Source organism: Bos indicus, chromosome 23 (genome assembly GCF_029378745.1).
Source record: "Bos indicus isolate NIAB-ARS_2022 breed Sahiwal x Tharparkar chromosome 23, NIAB-ARS_B.indTharparkar_mat_pri_1.0, whole genome shotgun sequence".
Lineage (NCBI taxonomy): Eukaryota > Metazoa > Chordata > Mammalia > Artiodactyla > Bovidae > Bos > Bos indicus.
Window position 1 is genome coordinate 50,080,773 of NC_091782.1, and position 19,509 is coordinate 50,100,281.

Consider the following 19,509-nt stretch of genomic DNA (forward strand, 5'->3'; position numbering starts at 1 on the left):
TGGAAGTACTGTATCCAATTAGGAAGATTCCCAAAGTGACAACCAACGGGAGTCTTTAAAAGTCCCCCTTTCACTGCGTAAGTCACACATTTTTAAATAGCAGCGTGCACTCCAGACGCACGGACAGAGGAAAACAAAAACCCTTCTAGTATTTTATTGTCACAGTCTTCAGAAAAGCCTTGCTGACTGGTGATCCGTGTCGAAGGTATCTGATGATTTTACCCATTTGGTAACAGCCACAGAAGACTGCGTTAGCAGGGCTGTTTCTAAGCGCACCTGTGACCACAGGCACCAAAGACCTTTGACACCAAATGCACCTTTGCACCAAAGACCTATGACACCCTGCGACTCACACTCGCGGTGTCGGAACAGGCAAGAAACGAGAGAAATTTTACAAGAGGCACATGGCGCTGTCTGGCAGGCAGGGCAGGAGGGAATCAAGGGTGAACGCCCAGAGTAAGTGTGATGACCTGGCTTCACCCCCTCAGCCAGCTCTCCATCGCCCTACTGCCCCCGGGTCTCTTTCTTTCAGGATTGGGCAGAGACAACGCAGGGCTGGCCAGGAAGACGCTCCCAGACCTGCTGCCTAAGAAGGTGAAAAGCAGTCAAACCCCAGCGAGGTTGGGAGCGCTCTCCACACAGAGGTGTGCATCCCACTGGGAGCGCGCTCCAAACTGAGGCGTGGATCCCACTGGGAGTGTGCTCCAGAGAGGCATGCATCCCACTGGGAGCACTCTCCACAGACGTGTGCATCCCACTGGGAGCATTCTCCACAGAGGCGTGCATCCCACTGGGAGCGCGCTCCACAGAGGCGTGCATCCCACTGGGAGCACGCTCCACAGAGGTGTGCATCCCACTGGGAGTGCGCTCCACACTGAGGCGTGCATCCCACTGGGAGCCCGCTCCACACTGAGGCGTGCATCCCACTGGGAACACTCTCCACAGGTGTGCATCCCACTGGGAGCACTCTCCACAGAGGTGTGCATCCCACTGGGAGTGCGCTCTACACTGAGGCGTGCATCTCACTGGGAGCCCGCTCCACACTGAGGCGTGCATCCCACTGGGAACACTCTCCACAGGTGTGCATCCCACTGGGAGCACTCTGGGAGCACTCACCACAGAGGCGTGCATCCCGCTGGGAGCGCGCTCCACAGAGGCGTGCATCCCGCTGGGAGCGCGCTCCACAGAGGCGTGCATCCCGCTGGGAGCGCGCTCCACAGAGGCCTGCATCCCGCTGGGAGCGTGCTCCACACTGAGGCGTGCATCCCACAGATTCCAGCCCCAACGCAGTATCTGTGAACAGAAAGTGGGAAAGGTAGGTGGGATCCAGGCTGGAAGAAACATCAGTGAGACCAACCACGAGGAAGCGGGCGAGGCCAGGGACTAGGACCGGCAGAGCTGGAGGCACCTCAGCCCTCACAGGGTCCCGACGCTCCATTTCAGCAGGAGGAAGTTGGGTGGGGCTGAAATGAACCATTTTCTGGCACTGTCTTTTCTACCTGTAGCCTGAAAACACACGGGATGCGCACGAGGGGAAAAGGCGGAAACCAGAGAGCCATCTTCTGAAGAGGCGGACTGGTCAGGCCGAGAAGGAAGGAACCAGGGCGGCTCCCCTCAACTAGATGCCTCGGGCCAGCAGAGGAGCGGAAGGAGGAAGCAGCTGTGAGTGGAGACCACGCCAGGTCACGAAGTGCGCCAGCCATGCCAGCTTCCTCCTGAGACACGGTTCCTAGAACCCGAGTCACGCAGAGAGGGCTGCGACCACACGCCCCTTGCCTGAGCAACAGTGAACCCCCAGCTGGACACTCAGCCTCTGGGTTGCTTAATGCTGCCTGTTTAGGTGGCGGGATGGCCTGCAAACATGTCTGGGAGATCCTGCAGAGATGATGGAATTCCCTGTCCCTGCTGCTGAACACTCTCTAAAATCACTAGGCAGCTTGATGCAGAGATTGCCTCTGGAAGCCGAGGCTGTGAAACAGCAGAGTAGGGTAACTGAGCCCACGGGGCGCCGGCCTCTGTCCGGGCCAAAGTGTGTGGCTAACACCATCCTGTCAGCAGCTCGGGGTCTGCAGCCATGCTGCACCTTGTCTCAAACCACCTCCCCATCCTATGCCTTGGGGATGGGTCAGGACACGCACGCCCCCCCCACATGCTCAGACAGGGCCGGGGCGGCGGCAGGGGACCCAGCCAGGCTCCCAACCCAGGACCACCACTGAACGCCTGCAGGCAAATCACTCAACCCGCCCTGGGCCTCGGTCTCCTCCGGGCAAGATGGGGACAGCATGGCCCTCGTGGCCTGTCACCAAGACCAGCTCTGGACAGCTGCTCCGCCCTCCAGAGACAAGGCCTGCGATGCCCACGGCAGCAACACAGGGCAGACAGACAGGGACAGAGCCCTCAGGGGCGCGGTGACTGAGCAGGGAAAACAAGGTCCTGCCTGCCCCCACCTGCCCCGTCTCCCACTCCCCTCTCCCCCGCTCCGTGCCCACGCCTCCAAATCATAAACCAAGAGGACGCTTGGGCACTTGAAGGGAACTTCTGCCAGATGCCTACAGAGACTTGGCACAAGTCTGGAGAGGAAGTACCGGCCGCACGGTCCTCTCAGGGAGACTGTGGGCTTGCCGGGAAGAGAACAGAACGTCCGAGAGTCGGGGGGACCTGCTGGGCCTGGGGCGCCGGGGGAGGAGTGAGTGGGCAGGCAGCGCCAGCTCTTCAGACCCGACCAGCTGGCTGCTGAGAAGTCGGAAGAGGAGTGTTCACTTCTCAGAGACCCTGCAGATGACAGGCGGGCACAACCCCAACAGGGCGGCAAGAGAGACTGCCGTGGGGGGTGCCTTCTAAGAAACACTTTCCTCCTGAAGCCCCCCAGGGCCCCCGTCACCCGCAACGGCTCTGTCGCCCCCTCCCCATGTCCCCCTTCAGCCTACCCCAAACAGTGCATGGGAGATGCATACACTAAAAACCATCTGTTGCTTATTTGAAATCCAAGACTTAACTGGGGTCCTGTGTTTTATCTGGCAATCTTGTACCATACAACTCTTTTGTTCTGTTTCAGGTCCGATCACTTTATATTTGGGTGGTCATCTCCAAAAGGTTAAGAATCTCACCCAAACTACCCTTAGTTCAAAGACATAAATCCTGTTTGAATCCTCAGTGACTCAGAATTAAGATGGAAGTTGCATGGTCACTTGACCATTAACTACCTGGAGTGAAATTACTTAAAGTGTGTTTCTTATCTTAAACTTCTCTTTATAATATATGAAAACATTTGAAAAATACTCTGGGGCTATCTGTTGGACAACTTAAACCTGTTACTTAGAAGAATATATTCGCATGTTTCTCTGGAACAATCCACCTTAGTACAAGTAACAAAATTTTTAAATTCTAAAACTAGTCTGACACTAATGATCATGATAACCAGGAGAAGGTGTCATTGCCTCATTGAACTGAAAAGTGGCTGCACAATCTGCAATATTTCCCTTTAGAATACACAGCCGTCAAAAGAACATCACAGAATGTTTGCAGTTTTAAAAGCTGCCTTGAGGATGGGATGCAAAATCTTCTGTCAAAGTCCCCGCTCCCTTAGGTGCCTCCTCCCAACCAAGGGATGAGATGGCCCAGGACCACCGCACCTGAAAACACCCCACCACCTCCCTTTTCCAGACGCCCTTGGGGGCCCAGACGACGGAGACAGGCCATTCTGGTTACAGACTCTTGGGCCATCAGGCAAGCCCCCCAACTCCTGGGACTGAAGAGGAGGACAAGCTGGGAATCGGGGTGGGGAGGAGGGCCGCCGTGGCTCCCATTCCTCGCCGCCCGCTCTCTTACCAGTGTGCGTGAGCATGTGCCTCTGCAGGGAGCTGGCCCAGGGGAAGACCCGCGAGCAGTGCGGGCAATTGATCTTCTGCAGGCAGTTGGCGTATGAGTTGCGCTTCGCCCTCAGCAGCCTGTCCTCGGGTGGGCTGCCCTGCTCCTCGTCGCTGGGCCCGTTGTGGTCTGCGGGGGCTGCGGCCACCTCGTCCTGGGCGTCGTCCTCCGCGCTCTGCAGGAATGGGCTGAACTTGTTGGTGTCCGTGGTGGCCAGCATCTTCTCGATACTGGCGAACTCCCCGCTGGAGTCCAGGTCCACCCCGCCGCTGCTGCGCGCCCGGCTCCGCGCCCCCCTCTTCCGGCCCCTCTTCTTCGACAAGCCGGCTGGTCCCTGCTCGGTGGGCGAGGCTGCCTCTGGGCTGTTGGCGGAGGGGGGTGAGTCACTGGATTCTTTCGGGCTGGTGATGTCGGTGGTGGCTTTGGGGAGGGCACCCCCGATGCCATCTAAGGCCGCGGCAGTACCACTGGTTCCTCCCGGCCCCGGGTCGGCCACCTTGGTCTTCAGCAAGGTGGGGGCCGAGGACACAGATGAGATGATCTGGGCGATGGAGGCCAGTGGGGGCAACTCTTCTGTCACGGGGGGCTTTGGCAAGAGCAGGGGGGGCTTGGGGCGCAGCGGCCGCAGCAAGGCCGGGCTGCCGAGGGTTGAGCTGCCCAAGAGCGGAGAGCTGTTGACTAGGGCTGAGGAATAGAGGGGCACGGCGAGTTGAACGGGGCCCTGCAGGGGCAGCGCTGCGGCTTCCAGAGGGCTGGCCGCTGAAGATGCCGCGGCAGGGACCCCCGGCTTCTCCAGGGGCCCGCTGGCGCCCAAGGTCGCTGGCAGCGTGGGGCAGGCTGGTGGGCCTGGGGAGGCCTGCTCGCTGCTCCCAGGTTCCTGCTCAGGCTTCTTGGCCTCCCCGGGAGCAGTCGAGTCCTTGTCTCCTCTCCGGAAGTTCTTGGGGATAGACAGGTCGATGGGCTCCATGGAGCAATCGTAGGGAGCGGAGGGGCTCAGGAAGGCAGCTGCGTTCTCCTGCTTCACTTGGATCAGGGCCAGGCCCTTCTGGGAGAAGTCCAGGGGCTCGTTGAAGTCAGTGGCGAGGTTATTGGCGGGCTCCACTTTGACGGCAACGTGCGCGGGCAGAGGCTGGGCGGGGCCCGCGGGAAGAAAGCCGTTCTGGGGCTCCAAGAAGGCGGCCAGGGGCTTGCGCTCGCCCTCGTCGGTGCGGCCCGGGGCCTCGGCGGGGGTGTTGGCGGGGCCCAGGCCGTCGGCCGCCAGGACGTAGCTCTCGATGTCGCGCTCGGGCACGTGCAGGTGCTGCTTGAGCACGTGGTGGATGCAGTTGCGCTTGGCCGAGAAGGCAGCGCTGCACTCCTTGCACTCGAAGGGCTTGCGGGGTTTGGGGCAGCCGCCCAGGCCGCGGCCGCAGTGCGCGCGCATGTGGACGCGGAGCGCACGGTAGTGCTTCAGGTCCTCGCCACACAGCCGGCACACGGTCTCGGGGGAGCACAAAGTGTCCACCAGCTCGGGCGTGCTGCTCGTCACGTACTCGATGTTCTTCTCGATGTCCTTCCGTGTGGCCTTGAGGTGCTTCTTGCGCAGGTGCCGTTCGCAGTTGGCCTTGACCGTGAAGGGGTAGTGGCAGATCTTGCAGATGTAGGGCCGCTCGCCACTGTGCGTGCGCAGGTGGCGGATAAGCGCGGCCTTGTCGGCGGCAATGTAGTCGCAGATGTTGCACTGGTAGGGCGAGATGCCCAGGTGGGAGCGCACGTGCGCGCGCAGCACGCCCGAGAAGGCGAACACCTGGCTGCAGAAGCGGCAGGGGTAGAGCACCTTGCGCACGGCCGGCGCCTTCTTGCCGCCGGGGCCCGCCACGATGGCCTTGAGGTCCCCCTCCGCGATCTCCTGCTTGATCTTGGCCTCCACGCTCAGCGGCAGCAGCGCCTCCAGGAGGCTGTCCTGCTCCAGCTGCGTCTTCACCTCGGCCTGGCCAGGCAGCTCGAGGCGCGGCGGCTGCAGGAAGAGCTGCGCCCCCGACTTGGGCGGCAGCAGGTGGGCGCCAGGGGCCGCCTCCGCCGTGCCCTTGAGGAGCTTCAGCGGCGGCGGGGGCAGGCTAGGGCTGACGCAGCCGGGGGAGGCCTGCTGGGTGTTGACCAGGGGCGGGGGTGTGGAGGTGGCCACCACCGTGCGCGGCGCGGCCAGGGGCTTTGGCTTCAGAGGGGGCATGTGCTTGAAGACGGCCTGCAGTGGCGCGGCGGGCGCCTTGGCCAGCGGCGGGAGGCCGACCTGGGGCGGCGCGGCTGCAGCCATCTTCAGGATCTGCTGGATGTCCGCTAGCTCGATGGCCGGCTCCCCGGAGATGGGCTTCACCACGATGCTGCTGTCGGGCTGGATGATGAAGCCCTTCTGGAAGGGCTGCAGGGCCAGGTGCTTCACGCTGTCCGCGGCGGCCGGGAGGACGGCAAGCGCCCCGCCCAGGGCAGCGGCGTCGAAGGGGGCCAGGCTGAGCAGGCCGGCGCAGCCGGGCTCCTGAGGTAGCTGGCACCGCAGTGCCTGGAGCTGGATCGCCTGGTTGTCGTCTGGCGGCGGCTCCTCCGCCGGCACAGGCCGCACGTCCTCCGCGTGCTGCAGGCCCAGCACCGCCAGAAAGACCTTCTGGTCCAGGTCGTCGCCCGGCGGGGCCCTGGCCTGCAGCCGGTCTGGGCTCTGGTTGGCAGCCACGTGCGTCTGCTTGTGTAGGGTGAGCGAGGAGAGCATGGGGAAGGCCTTGTCGCACGTGTCGCAGACGAAGCGGTGCTGCTCACTGATGCACCTGCGCAGGTTCGTTTCACACCAGGCCTGCGGGGAAGCCGGCAGAGAGGAGTCAGCAACTGCTCCCGGCTGCACTGCAGGCCTGGCCAGGCCCTTATCCCAGCCCGAGGGGAGCCCACCCTCCCCTGCCCGCAAACACCCCTCGGCCTGAGAAAGGAGCACCAGCCACAAAGCACCTTAGGAACCCCAGCTGCCCAGTGAGGGAGGCAGTCTCCAGGGCCTCTGGGCAGAGTGGCAGGAAAGTGCCAGGAAGTACCACCACCACAGAGGCTGGGTTCTCTCTTTAAAAACGTGGTCCCTACAAACCTAAATGATGGTAACTCCCTGCCATCAGTGGAGACTGGGCTTCCTCTGACTGTGGGCGACAGGCACCGCCTGAGAAGGGCCTCCAGGGAGAATGAGGGGGTGGCGGCTGGGGCTACAAGAGCACATAGACGTGGGTACACACGCGGATATATGCATGCGTATACATGTGGGTGTGTGCACACAGACGCATGCACGTGAGTGTATACATACAGGATAAGACACTGAGCCTGGGGCTTCTGAAGAATTTTACTGTTGGTATCTTTTACCTCGATTTTTGAAAATTTCAAAGAATGACCGCCAAAGTAGCTTTGGCAGGTATTTTATAAGCAGAGAAGGAATGCAGCTCAGGTTAACAATGACCCAGAACGTTTGAACAGAAACTACAATGCCAGAGATATTTAGCCGTGATATGCATGTTAAAGAACCACTGTTAACAATACAGATTCAATTCAGCTAGGGTTGTGAGGGGCAGACCGAGCCCAAAGGGCAGCGTCTTAAGGAGAGCCTGCCTCGGGTGGGGAAGCTGGGTCCCGCCTTGGCCAATGGCGTACCTGAGAGATGCGGGGAAACTTCCGACAGGAGAAGTCGGTGAAGCCCAAGTCGTGGAAGCCGGCGGGGATGGCGGGGTTGTTCTGGATGAAAGGCCGTCCCAGCGCGTCCCTGGGGAGCTGCCTGTGGACCAGTGCATTGTGGCGCAGCAGGCCGCGGTGTGTGCGAAAGGTGACGCAGCAGACGTCGCACCTGCCAGGAGAGAGCACAGGCCATGAGGCGGCGGCCGCGGCCGTGGCGCTGCCCATCCGGCAGCTGCGTGGGGTTCCCTCCTGCTTCATTTCAAGCGAGCAAAATAAAGAGGCTGTGATGTCAAGAAGCCAACCAGCTCCTGCTGAGCGACACCAAACTCCTTAAAAAAAAAAAAAAAAAAAAGAGGTCCTCCTGGCCCCAAGCACTCCATCTGTGTAGACGGCACAGGTGTGAACAGGGCTGGCAACCTGAGGCCACCTGCTCTAACCTGCATTTACATTATGTGGAGCGAACACATCCCACCCCCAGCTCCGTGGATTCTGATGATCAGAAATGTTCGGAAGCCAGAAAACGCAGATCTCCACAGCAGCTGGAGCAGTCACAGCAGCATCCCTGATGTGTGACTGGGGGAACGGTGATCGAGCCCTCCAGCCAACTGGAGTGGGTGACGGTGGCCGTGCAGTCCTGCTGCGATGCCCCTGGCCTCTGAGTAGTAACTATAGCTCCCGAGGGCACCCACAGAGGCAGCACGCCACCTGACCTTCATCTTCCAGAGGGAAACACGGACACGAGACAACAGCCGGCCACGCGGTGGAGGCCACGCAGCCCGGAAGCAGCAAAGCCGAGACACCAGCCGGGTTCACGTGCCCACCCTCCCCTGCCACCAAACTGGCTCCCTGCCCTAGAAGGCTCTTACAAATGCAGTCCACCAGAAGAGGAATGTCGTGCTCCACCTCAGAGACGATCGCATACACCTGACCTGGCCTGGGCCACATGGATGCATCACAAATACCACTTCATAATGTAATGGTATCTCCGTTTCCGCCACGTTTCAGATCAGGCTCCTAGGTCTTCACTGAGCCCAATCACCATGAGGATATCACCCATACCCTCCGGACCTGCACTGTATACAGACGCCATGAGAGCCTTATTTAAATGGAACTGAAACATCCCCAGTCACAGGGGTCCGTCTCACAGGCCCAGCCATGTCAGGCAGTGTAGACCTCGGGTGCTCCCAGGATCACAGGCGGTCCCCCTGGACAGCACCTCTTTCCAACCACATTCACATCCCCATGTGCTCCCACAGAAATCCCAGGCAGGTCTTTTCCCTGCCTTTCGAGAAGAAACCTGGGGCGCAGAGGGGCACAGCAACCTGCCCGAGCTGACACTGCACACACCTGAGGGGAAACTCTTTTGGCTTTGAAATTCTCTGCAAACCAAAGATGACACCTCACCTGTGAGGCGGCTGAGCTTCACAGGTGGCACCAAGGCAGCACCAAGTCTGTGCAGCTCCACTCCTGTGTCGGGCCGTGATGGCCCAGCCATCGTGGTCCCGTGTCTCTACGCCCCCACCCTCTTGACACGCCTACCCTCTCACTGTTGAAATTCAGTGTTATCATTCTGTTAAATTTAGCACAGTGGGTGCCTGTGAGCCACTTGGAACACAACCCCCTCTTGAGGGGCTGCTGCTTAAGCTCACCAACGGTGATAAAGGCTTAGGGGCAGTGATGGCTGCAGGGAGCCCAATGCCTTTAGGTGTGGAAAGATCTCGCAGCTGTGGCCTGCACAGCGCAGCTTCCGTGTCCCCGGACCCTGCTTCCTGCCACTGTTCAGATTCTCCCGCCCCACTGCCCCCCTCCCCCGACCCCACATCGTCAACTTTCCTCTCTGTCCTGTCTAGGCCCGGAGCAGGTGAAGGTACCGCCTGGAAGCTGGTCTGTGCCTTCTCTGGTAGGTGAGGTGAGGGGTAAGGAAGACAGGGAGCTGTCTGCGGCGGGCCCTTGGGCATCTCACCTGAGGTCTACGATGGCTCCCTCCTCCTAGTTAACCATTACCACTAACGACATATATTTTGTGTAGAATATTTGCAGAGTATTTACAATTAATCTTTACCAGCACCAGGACCTCGCAACATCTAAGCTCACAGCCTGCTAGCAACCCAGGGAGTGTGTGATGGCCCCATCACACTGGAAGTCGAGGCCCTGTCCCCACTCAGCGACGGAAGACAGCAGGGCGCGCTCCATCTGCTGGAGGCAGGCTCCTCGAGCAAAGTCAGGTAAAGGGGGTGGGGTGGGAACTTCATTTTAAAAAAGTCACGCACATTATTTTACTCAACCCATTCAGTGGACCCTTATTATTTGCAAATTCCGTGTTTGTGAATTTGCCTCCTTGCTAAAATCTGCAAACCCACATTTTTTGTGGCATGTTCTGGGACAGGGTGGGAGGAGTCAGCCGCTCGACACACATGTTCCCCGCTGGGCTTGGTCAAGGAGATTCTCAGCTCTGACTGGAAGCGAGTGTCCTTCTCGTCATCTGTTTCCCGCCACTTCTCTAGCGCTTCAGGGCCTCTTGCTGATGATTCTGTTTAAAATGGTCACCAAGAGCAGAGCTGAGCGCCGCTCAGTGTCCCCAACAGCTAGAAGCCCGTGACGGGCTTTGTGGAGAAAAATACGTGTGTGAGATGAGCTACAGTGCCATCAGCTGTTTGACTTCAGTGGTCATGTGTCAACGGTATATATTAAACAGAAATACACTTAATAAAACAAGTTTATGTACTGATTACTACATGAAAATGTGAGCAGAGGCTTGCAGGAAACAAACCCCACGTTTCTTCCAGGAACAATGGTCCAGTGTCTGCTAACTCTGCGTTCCTGGAACCCTTATAGAACGTACCTACTGTGGAACGAGAGCCCACGGCTTGTTCCCTCACCCATCTTTTCTGGGGGCCAAGGTCTAGTTCCACCGAGTGAAGACCGATGTCCTTCTCACGGTGTGAGGTGCTGTGATACGACATCTCTGCTTTCTGGCTTTAGACGATTTAAGGTAGAGCAAGAACTGAGGTTTCTGCAAACCAAACCCAACCAGCACCTAGGTTCTCACGATCAATCCTCTCGCCTGTTCACACAGGTCTCGTTCACCCTACATTTGACAGAAAAACAAATAACTACAAAACCTACCCAATCTGAATTATCTGCAAGTCTGCCCAAGTTCGTTTTCATAGAGACTATTAAAAAAAAAAATTCACTGGCTTATACAGCAAATAATTACAAGCATTACTGACATAAACAGGTTGGGGAGAGAGAATCCTCTCAGCAGCCGGCACGTCAACCGCAGGTGAGCAGGTGGGCGTGGGCAGAGGGCTGCATTCTTGGACTTTCAACCTTAGAGTTGAAAGGTTTTTAAGCACATGTCGCAAATAGGCTTGCTGTCTGAGAAATGTGTGTGTTATGTATATTTTTGTATTTATATATACACATGTATTTGCATGCATGTGTACCAGGCATATTCAGTTCAGTTCAGTTGCTCAGTTGTGTCCGACTCTTTGTCCAACCCTGTGGACTGCAGCACGCTAGGCTTCCCTGTCCATCACCAACTCGTGGAGTCTACTCAAAGTCATGACCATTGAGTCGGTGATGCCATCCCACCATTTCATCCTCTGTTGGCCCCTTCTCCTGCCCTCAATCTTTCCCAGCATCAGGGTCTTTTCCAATGAGTCAGTTCTTCGCATCATGTGGCCAAAGTATTGGAGTTTCAGCTTGAGCATCAGTCCTTCCAATGAACGTTCAGGACTGATTTCCTTTAGGATGGACTGGTTGGATCTCCTTGCAGTCCAAGGGACTCTCAAGAGTCTTTTCCAACACCACAGTTCAAAACTATCAATTCTTCAGCACTCAACTTTCATTATAGTCCGACTCTCACATCTATACATGACTACTAGAAAAACCAAAGCTTTGGCTAGGCGGACCTTTGTTGGCAAAGTAATGTCTCTGCTTTTTAATATGCTGTCTAGGATGGCCATAGCTTTTCTTCCAAGGAATATATTAAAATATAAAAATAGAAAGTTTTAGAGGATGAGCAAAAAAAAAAAAAAAATCCTGTTACTTTGCTCTTGTGCCCCAGAGATCTTTTTGGGCACCCTCCTCTTTTGAGCCCACGGCCTCAGTGTGGGCTGCTCTGGCATTCCGTGTGGGGCACCACACACGGGTCACACGGGATGAGGGTGCCTCGGAAGGTGGTGATGTGGACTTACTGCCCGCTCCCACACCCGTGAATTTATCTAGGCGTATCTATTTCTTCCTCCATTCTCTTGTTGACCTTCAATCCCCTCCCGTTTCTGGCAGGTGGGACCAAGTCCCACCCATGGTGAGTGCTCAGCACACACGTGGCAGAAGCGCTCGGTGCCAGCCACAGGCCGCATCCTCGAGGGCGGGTGCGGAGCGGTGGGGCCTGGGCATGGGACCCAGACGCTGGGAGCCGGGAGTCAGAGTGGGTGGCCTTGGACAGCTTGTTTCATCTGTATTCCAGCTGCCTGCTGTGAAAAACTTCCCAGACGTGGCTGAGATAAGACTCCCTCAGGACCTTGTGCAAACCAGGTTCCCAGGGCCACGGCGGATGGGCTGGCATCAGAGGAACTAGGGGAGGGACCCAGGAATCTGCAGGTGAGCAAGCACACCAGGTGCCTCTTATGTCAGACAAGCTGGGAAAATAAATGACAGTGAGAAGTAAGCAAGAGGTCTGGAATATCTGGACAACTGTGGCTGCAGGCTGGGAGAGCTCTCTCCCTTGCTGCAGAGCCCTGTTCTCTCCCATCCGTATGTGGGCACCTTCAGAGTTACTCTGTTAACAAAGGTAACACTATGCTTGGAGAACTGCAAGGTACTAGACCAAACCTCTCCATTACTTTACCATGCTAGGAACAAAAAAACCATAACCCATTTCCTGGGAACTACCAGCAAACACAAAAATGCAGAAAACGTGGCATTTCAAAGGGATGCCCTGTCCTGTGCACTCGAGAACTTCACAGAACAGCAGAGGGTCTCCCCTGACGCTGGGCCACCTGGGGGACGCCCTGGGAGGAATGCGTGCCCTTTCCAGTCCCTGCCCCGTGCCCTCTGTCTCCTTCCTCAGCAGCCCTCCGCCACACTTCACTCTGGAGCCACAGCCCCAACTCAGAGCCTCCTCATGACATGAAACGAGCCCTCCATCCACCACATCACACCTCTGTTTCCACAGGATTTCAACCAAGGTGCTCCTGTTTCACTTCTGATATGATACAGCCTGTCATCTCACAAACAAACTTTTCAAAAAGTGGCAGAGGAAAAAAAGCAAAATACCCTGCTTTGAAATCTGAAGCACCTCCAAAGGCTGGCTGAACGGAGGAAAGAACCCTCCGGGGGAAAGCGCCGCCTCCTGTCACACTTGGACCTGTCTGTGGACAGACTTTAATGAAACCACAGCAGAGGAACGTCGCCCAGAGATGGTTAGGCTGCCTTTGTCAGCCAGACACTCGGTTCCTCTGGAGGTCCAGTGGGGGTCACTGCAAACCTGCGGGCGGCGCTGCTGGCTGCAGACACAGGCCTGGGGCTGGCTGCTAACCTCACTCGGGCCTGGCGCCGTCATGAGGGCCACAGCCTCTGGTCGGGTGGTCCCCAGCACTCTCCCCTCACCCCCCGGTTTGCGGGGGGCGGGGGATCTTGCAACCCTGCCAGGAACTCGTGAACAGCACGCTGTAAAATATTTAGGTGAAGTGGAACTGTGCTTGGAGACACAGCAGAGGGGGTGCTGCAGGACAATTTCATTTTGCAAGTGATCTGACACGCCAGAGGGAGACCGCACAGATCCGAGAGGCTGTGTGTGGATTTTCTGGCACTGGAGATGGCCCAAAGTTGGAAACTGAGGGTGACTTTTCCAAGTGGAAACTCACTTCGCTGTCAGTAAGATAAATGCATTTAATGGGGGGAAGTGTATCTAGCTGTAGGGCTTCAAGAAGGTAATAAAATTCCATCCACTCTTCAGAGAACACACCTTTCTTGTTTTCAAGCCACACACTGAAATAGACTGCCATAAAGACGACAAATTTAAGTAAAGGTGAGATTACTTAACGAAACTCAGGGATGAAAACTAATATGGACATCCTGCCTGCCCTTGACTTACGGAAGGACGATCACCTACATGTGAATGCCAAATCCTTCTGCTCACAGGAGTGGTGTTTCTGTGCCCCCGGCAGCTCACCAGGGCCCGCTGTACCCAGAACACTTGAATTCCAGCACATGCTGGCCAGTGCTTCGACGAGAAAGGAAGCCCGTTTGGTCCAGAATGCTGGGAGGGCACCCCCCTCCTCCAACTGTGGGCTCCTTCCTCCCACGAGGATGCTCTTTTCGGGGGCAGGGGCAGCAGTTTACTGGGGTGGGGGTGGGGGGCTCAGGTTTGGGGGCCTGCAGAGCTGGAGCTTCTGGAAGCGGAGGGGGAGGCCGCTGTCTGAGGCTTGTCTGTTCCACCCACCATGGCAGCACCTGCAGCGTCACGGAGGGGTGTGGGGAGGGGTGAGGTGGAGACAGGAGGGGCTGGGCTGGGGGTCCCAGGGGAGAGAAATGCCTCCGGGGCAGCTCGCAGCAGAGGGAGCCAAGTTTCCATCGTGGCCCTCGGGATTCAAAGGAACAGATGGCAGGACTGGGGGCTGCCAGCGCTGGGCCGGAGAGAGGCAGCGCCCAGGCGCCCGCAAGACGGGCCCACCCTGTCCCTTCTTGTCCAGAGACCACAGAAACTCACGGTCCCTCGGCACTGGGGCTGTGCCCCAAGACTGCCGGCGCTGCAAAGAGTGCGCCGTGGACGTGGTCAGAGAAGGCTGACCCCCACGGGAGCGGCAAGCCGCACTGATCCTGAGTTCCCTTGCTGGTCCCAGCTCAGCTTTGGCCCCCGCAGCAGGCAGACAGGACAGTGAGGCTGGGGCGGGGCCGCAGCTCCAGGAGGTCGGGGAGTGCTCGCCCAGAGGCTGGGATCAACCCGTTCAGTTCTCACAGGACTCCGATGCAAATGAGTGACGTTTAGGCCCAGATCCACGACTAGTCTCAACAAAGCAAGAGTCAGGATCTTAAAGACACGGGGTGGAAGACTGACACGTACCACCGTGCAGCCAATGGGGCAGAACACCGCGGAGGCCGTTCTTTACAACACGTGCCCTTCCTTCCTCCTTGGTTATTTTTCAGACGAAAACTGCAGAATCCTGGGCTGGCGTGGGCTCTGTGCAGGGCGAGGGGGACAGGAAGGAGCCGGCCTCAGAGTAGGGCTGACAGGGAATCGGCAGGACTGAGTCACAATAAACGCTTCAGCCATGAAGCAGGGAACCGGCAGCCACTGTTGGCGCAGGTTTCCCGCGTAACCTTCCTGAAGGATCCACAGTGGGAGGGGAGCTCACACGCTCACAGAAGACAGAGTCAAGTCAAGATAAATTGTGGAGGCAAGATCGCCAGCAGCAGAATCTAAAGTGGAAAACAAGGCCATGAAAGAGCTTTTAAAAAACGTGTTTTAAGCCTGTGGCTAAACAATTCTGGGCCTAACCCATCGCGGGGTTTGCTCGGTAACTCCTTGTTCATCTGGTGGCCCTTACTAGCACCCTGTTCCATCACGTTTCCCAGTTAAGGGACAGACAGCTGACCCCACCACTCCAAGAAAGGGTTAAAAAACTTTTTTCTCCTCACTCCGCTAAGCATATTTTCGAAGGACTGCTTTGGCAAATTTCAAACATCAGGAAACACATTTCTTTAGACTCTCAGGTTTCCCCAACCATCTAAGGGAGGCAATGCGCGGTAGTTTGAAGGCACGAAGTCCATTCAAGCTTCTGACCGCCGGGGGTTCTGCGCAGTTGGATCACGTCATTTGGGAGGCAGGACGCAAAACGAAATTTAGATTGCCATTCAGTTACCCAATCTTTACAAAAGTGAAAGGAGGTAAAGGTGGCTCTTTATCACGCTAAAGACTAAAGGCCAAATTGCTCTCCTGTTCTCAGTCAAGTAAACATCAGCAGTACCTAGAGAAGCTCTGGAATTTGCTGCCTTCTCTCTGTCACTGGAATGGGATTCCCAGGGAGCGACGGGAACCGGTAACTCTAAGTGTTGTGAGATTTAAAACATTAAAAACACGTGTTCTAAACATTAGTATCAGAAGTAAATGTTCACTGAGTATGACAGTCTGAGCACTGTGGCTGCCCCCTCATCCTCACAATGGTCCCCAAGTCTGTCTTCCAGACGGGGAGGCTGAGCCCAAGGCCACTGAGATGCCGGCCACAGGTCAGACTACAGGGGGCTGCCATTCGGAGCACGGAGACAGCAGGTGCCCCCGGGCTCTGTACGCCCCGGGTCACATCCTTACCACCTGGGCCCTGCATAGTGGCTTCTCCGGGAGTCCGCCCCACACCCCGTCATCAGAACCTGTGAAACGCCTTGCTGAGAAAGCGGCAGGCACCCTGCTCACTTCCTTGAGATACTGAACGTCTTGCTCATTATAGTGTTTTAATTGAGGGACTGACGTTGCTCTTTTAAAAGGATTTTATGCTTCGTTTTTCCTGTTCTGTCTTCAGAGGCGAGAAGGGGTGAGTGCAAACAACCTCTCATCTGAGCCCCACCCGCCTCAGACATTCCTCTCCCCTCCTGCCCACCCTCCCTGCCCTCCCTCGCGTCCTGGCCAGAGAACTGACATCCGACAGCTGCACTAATCTCTCCCAGTTGCTGGGAGCAGCGGTGAGGGCCCTGTGACAGGGCCCTGGCCCGCGGCAGCCTGCCCTCCCCACGCCCAGCAATCTGCGGGGCTGCACAAGGCGTCCCGACGCCCTGCAGGCCTGCTCGACCCAAGTAACGCAGGTGAAGCTGGGCAGGCCCAGGGACTGGCTCAGCAGGGGCCGGGGTGAGCCCGGGATCGGGGGCCACACTGCCCCACGGGGCTGAGTCACCCCTGGGCAGGGCAGGGGTGAGCCCTGATGAAGGCGCTCCAGCTTCTGTCCAGTCAGGGGAGGGGTCTTCCCCCGCTCGGCCCCCAGCGTGTTTCAAACCTGCCTCCGTCTGGCTGGCCCCAGGCCCCCTGGGATCTTGAATACTCGATGCTGAAGAGTATTCTGTGATGCCCCTTGCCTATATTTAGGGTGACATTTAGCAAGTGTGGGACCAGCTCCATGTGCGTTGGCCTCAGGGCCCCCGTGCAGGTGACGAGTGTGCGGGGGAGGAGGTGCAGTGAGGGAGGCGGCCAGTCCTGGGAGCCCAGCAGCAGGCTCTGGCGCCGCCCGCCCCCCGCAGCCCTGCCCTCCTCTGGTGCAGCCGCACCTGTAGAGCCCCCCGGGCGGCCACCCCGTCCCGCCCCACGTGACCACTGCACCGTCACGACCCCTCTCACTGTCTCTACCGTCGCTGCTCTCCTCTTAAGTCTGGTCGCGGGCCTGGCACACAACAAGCACCCGTTCATTTGCTGGATACGTTTTAATGGAATTAAAAAATTATTTATTACCCAGTCTCCTTTAATTAAGAAGCCACGTAAGATTATACAAGAACTTCTGGAAAACTTCCCCCTCAGCTGCAGCTAACACCCTCTGTGACCACCCAGCTGTCCCCTCTCCCAGCCAGGCCCCCGTTAGCCAGAGACCAGTCACTCAGACACTGAAAAGTGTCTTCTGCGACAAAGCCCTCCCAGCTGCATGTGGGCCTGGCCGAGGCCCGTGCATGCGTGTGGACTGCTGGGGGCTTGGAAAGTGCGTGTTCCAAAGGGATGGGCTGCTCCCTTATACTGGCTGGCAAAGACTGTATGAGAGTGAGAATGTAAACCACGTCACTGACAACTTTTTACTGACGTTATATTTGGGACATATCGATAAATCAGCAAAGTGAGACCCCCTCCACAACTTTGTCTTCCTTTTTAGGGCGTGGCTCCTAGAGAACTAAACGTGGCCCTTGTGGCTTCCCTCGTGCTCGCGCTGGCTGCTGCTGACCCGGACTTCCCTCCCGCTGACTCTCCGCGGGCGGTGGACAGCCTGCTACTGTTCTATTCTTATAACCAGGCCTGATATTCAACACCAGCACAGCCCCGCACAGGGATGTCCCCGCTGCATCCACCTGCTCCTTCAACACTCTGGCTTATCATCTCCAGTCCCCGGGGCCAGCTTTCAGGAGCTCTGCTCCTCGTCTGGGGGGCTGGACACGGGGCCGAGTCACTGCTGGTCACGCCAGAGCAAAAGTGAACCCAGCACTCGGAGACACGGTCACCACAGCGGCTTCGCGTCCTCCTCCCGCTCCAGCGCCCACTTTGTCAATGTGAAACACCAGGGACTGCAGGAGAACGGGCTCGGCGTTTATACCAGTTTGGATTTCCAGTGATTTTTATTAAGGAAAAGTGGGCACCTTGCCAACTTTGGGGGTGGGGGGTAAGGGCAGGAGAGCTCGAGAGCGAAGCCAACAGCTGTTTCGAGTTATAAACTTCTGTCTAAACTGGTAGCATCCCACTGTGGTTCTGTTGCCTCTGGGGTTTGCAAATGGAGTGGGCGCCTATTTTAGCTCTGGGTTAACAAGCAGTCTCTCCCACCAGCTACTGTCACAGTTCCCTGCCCGGCTGGGCCCTGCTGGCTCAGGCCTGCCTCCAGGCATCCTGAGAGCAGGCGACTGCGTGGAGGGCAGAACGGAGAGGAGAGAGGGAGGTTAACTCTGTTCTGTAATTAACTCCTCTGGTTTCCAGACACAAGCCCCACCCATTAGACCGGGCCGGCTGGTGGGCCCGTGGTGGACGCGGGGCAGCCTCCTCTCACAGCTCTGCCAGAGGGGCCCGCCGGCCACAGGCCTCCTGCGGTCCCCTCCCCAAACGGAGACAGCACCAAGAGGGAGAGGGAGACGGGCGGTACTGGAGGTTTACCGTCACAGCCGTGGAGTCCTGGGTGAACTGTATCCCAGATCACGTGGAGCACTGAGCCAGCGTCCGGGGCAGTCCCCGTCCCCATCCTCTCCGAGCGGCAGGCCCCGCTCCAGGAGCACCCACGCCCTGGGCCAGCCAGCACCGACGGGAGGCACCTCACCTCCCCTGGTCACCGCCACCCACTGCAGTGCAGGCTCCAGCTGCCCAGAACGCTCTCCCGAGAGCCAGGCTGCTTCCCGTCAGAGAAAATCTCCTAGAAGACAGTCACAGGGTAGTTCCAGAGACGTGTCTGATCACAGACCAAAGCCCAGAGTGAGAGAGAACCTGGGGAGGGCAGACACGAGCGGCGAGGGGACCAGGCGCCCCGCGGAGCCAGGTCGGGGCGCCAGCGGGGGCCAGGCTTGCCGAGGCGATGCCTGCCTCTGCCCACGACGCAGCGCATGAGGTTGGTCTGGTAACGTGGGCTCCGCGCGTGCGTCCTGGCTGCAGAGGATGCTGTCAGCCCACACCCGGGGTGCTGCGGACGCTTAAGAAACCAGGAAGTCAAGCTCCTGACTCTCCCGGGACGACAGGGCCTATGAAAGGAAGAGCTCAGGGCTTTTCCTGGTAGACAGAATGTCAACTGTGAAGAGGCGGGTTTCAGAGTCCGAGGATTTCCAGCCTGAAAGGGAACCTGGGGCGAGCTGGCCCAGCTCCCTCTCGTGGCTCCGACGCCGCTGGTCCAGGCCCATGAGAGCAGCGGCGGGACGGGCCCCGGGCCTCACTGCCCGGCCACGCCCGCCCGTCACACTCCTCGGCCCCGGGCCTCACTGCCCGGCCACGCCCGCCCGTCACACTCCTCGATTCCCTAGGACAGGGCAGTCACTTGGAGACATTTTCTAGCACTTCAACTGCTCAGACTTTAATCTCCCCATAAATTCCTTTTTCTCTCTAATAGAAAAATGTCAAGCTAACGTGATGAAGGATAATGGAACCTGACACGGCTTTAACTTGCTGGATAATTAGGCTTCTCCCTCGAACACAAACGTCTTTACTGCCTCGGACCTTTTCACTCCTCAGACACAACCAAACACGTGCCCCCAGAAAGGAAATCTGGTCCATGGATTGGTGAGTCAGACAAACAGATGTCCACATTT

At 57.7% G+C, this 19,509-nt stretch overlaps 1 protein-coding gene across 7 annotated transcripts in view; it reads right to left on the reverse strand.

The window, feature by feature from the left end:
• Positions 1–19,509, reverse strand: part of RREB1 (ras responsive element binding protein 1) — a 166,890-nt gene that overhangs the window by 12,356 nt on the left and 135,025 nt on the right. For all 7 annotated transcript variants that reach the window (XM_070778451.1, XM_070778454.1, XM_070778453.1 and 4 more), the window contains exons 9-10: positions 7,519–7,708; positions 3,829–6,688 (exon numbers count right to left, since the gene is read on the reverse strand). In XM_070778451.1, coding sequence (XP_070634552.1) covers positions 3,829–6,688; positions 7,519–7,708 — 3,050 coding nt within the window. The remainder of the gene's footprint in view (positions 1–3,828; positions 6,689–7,518; positions 7,709–19,509) is intronic.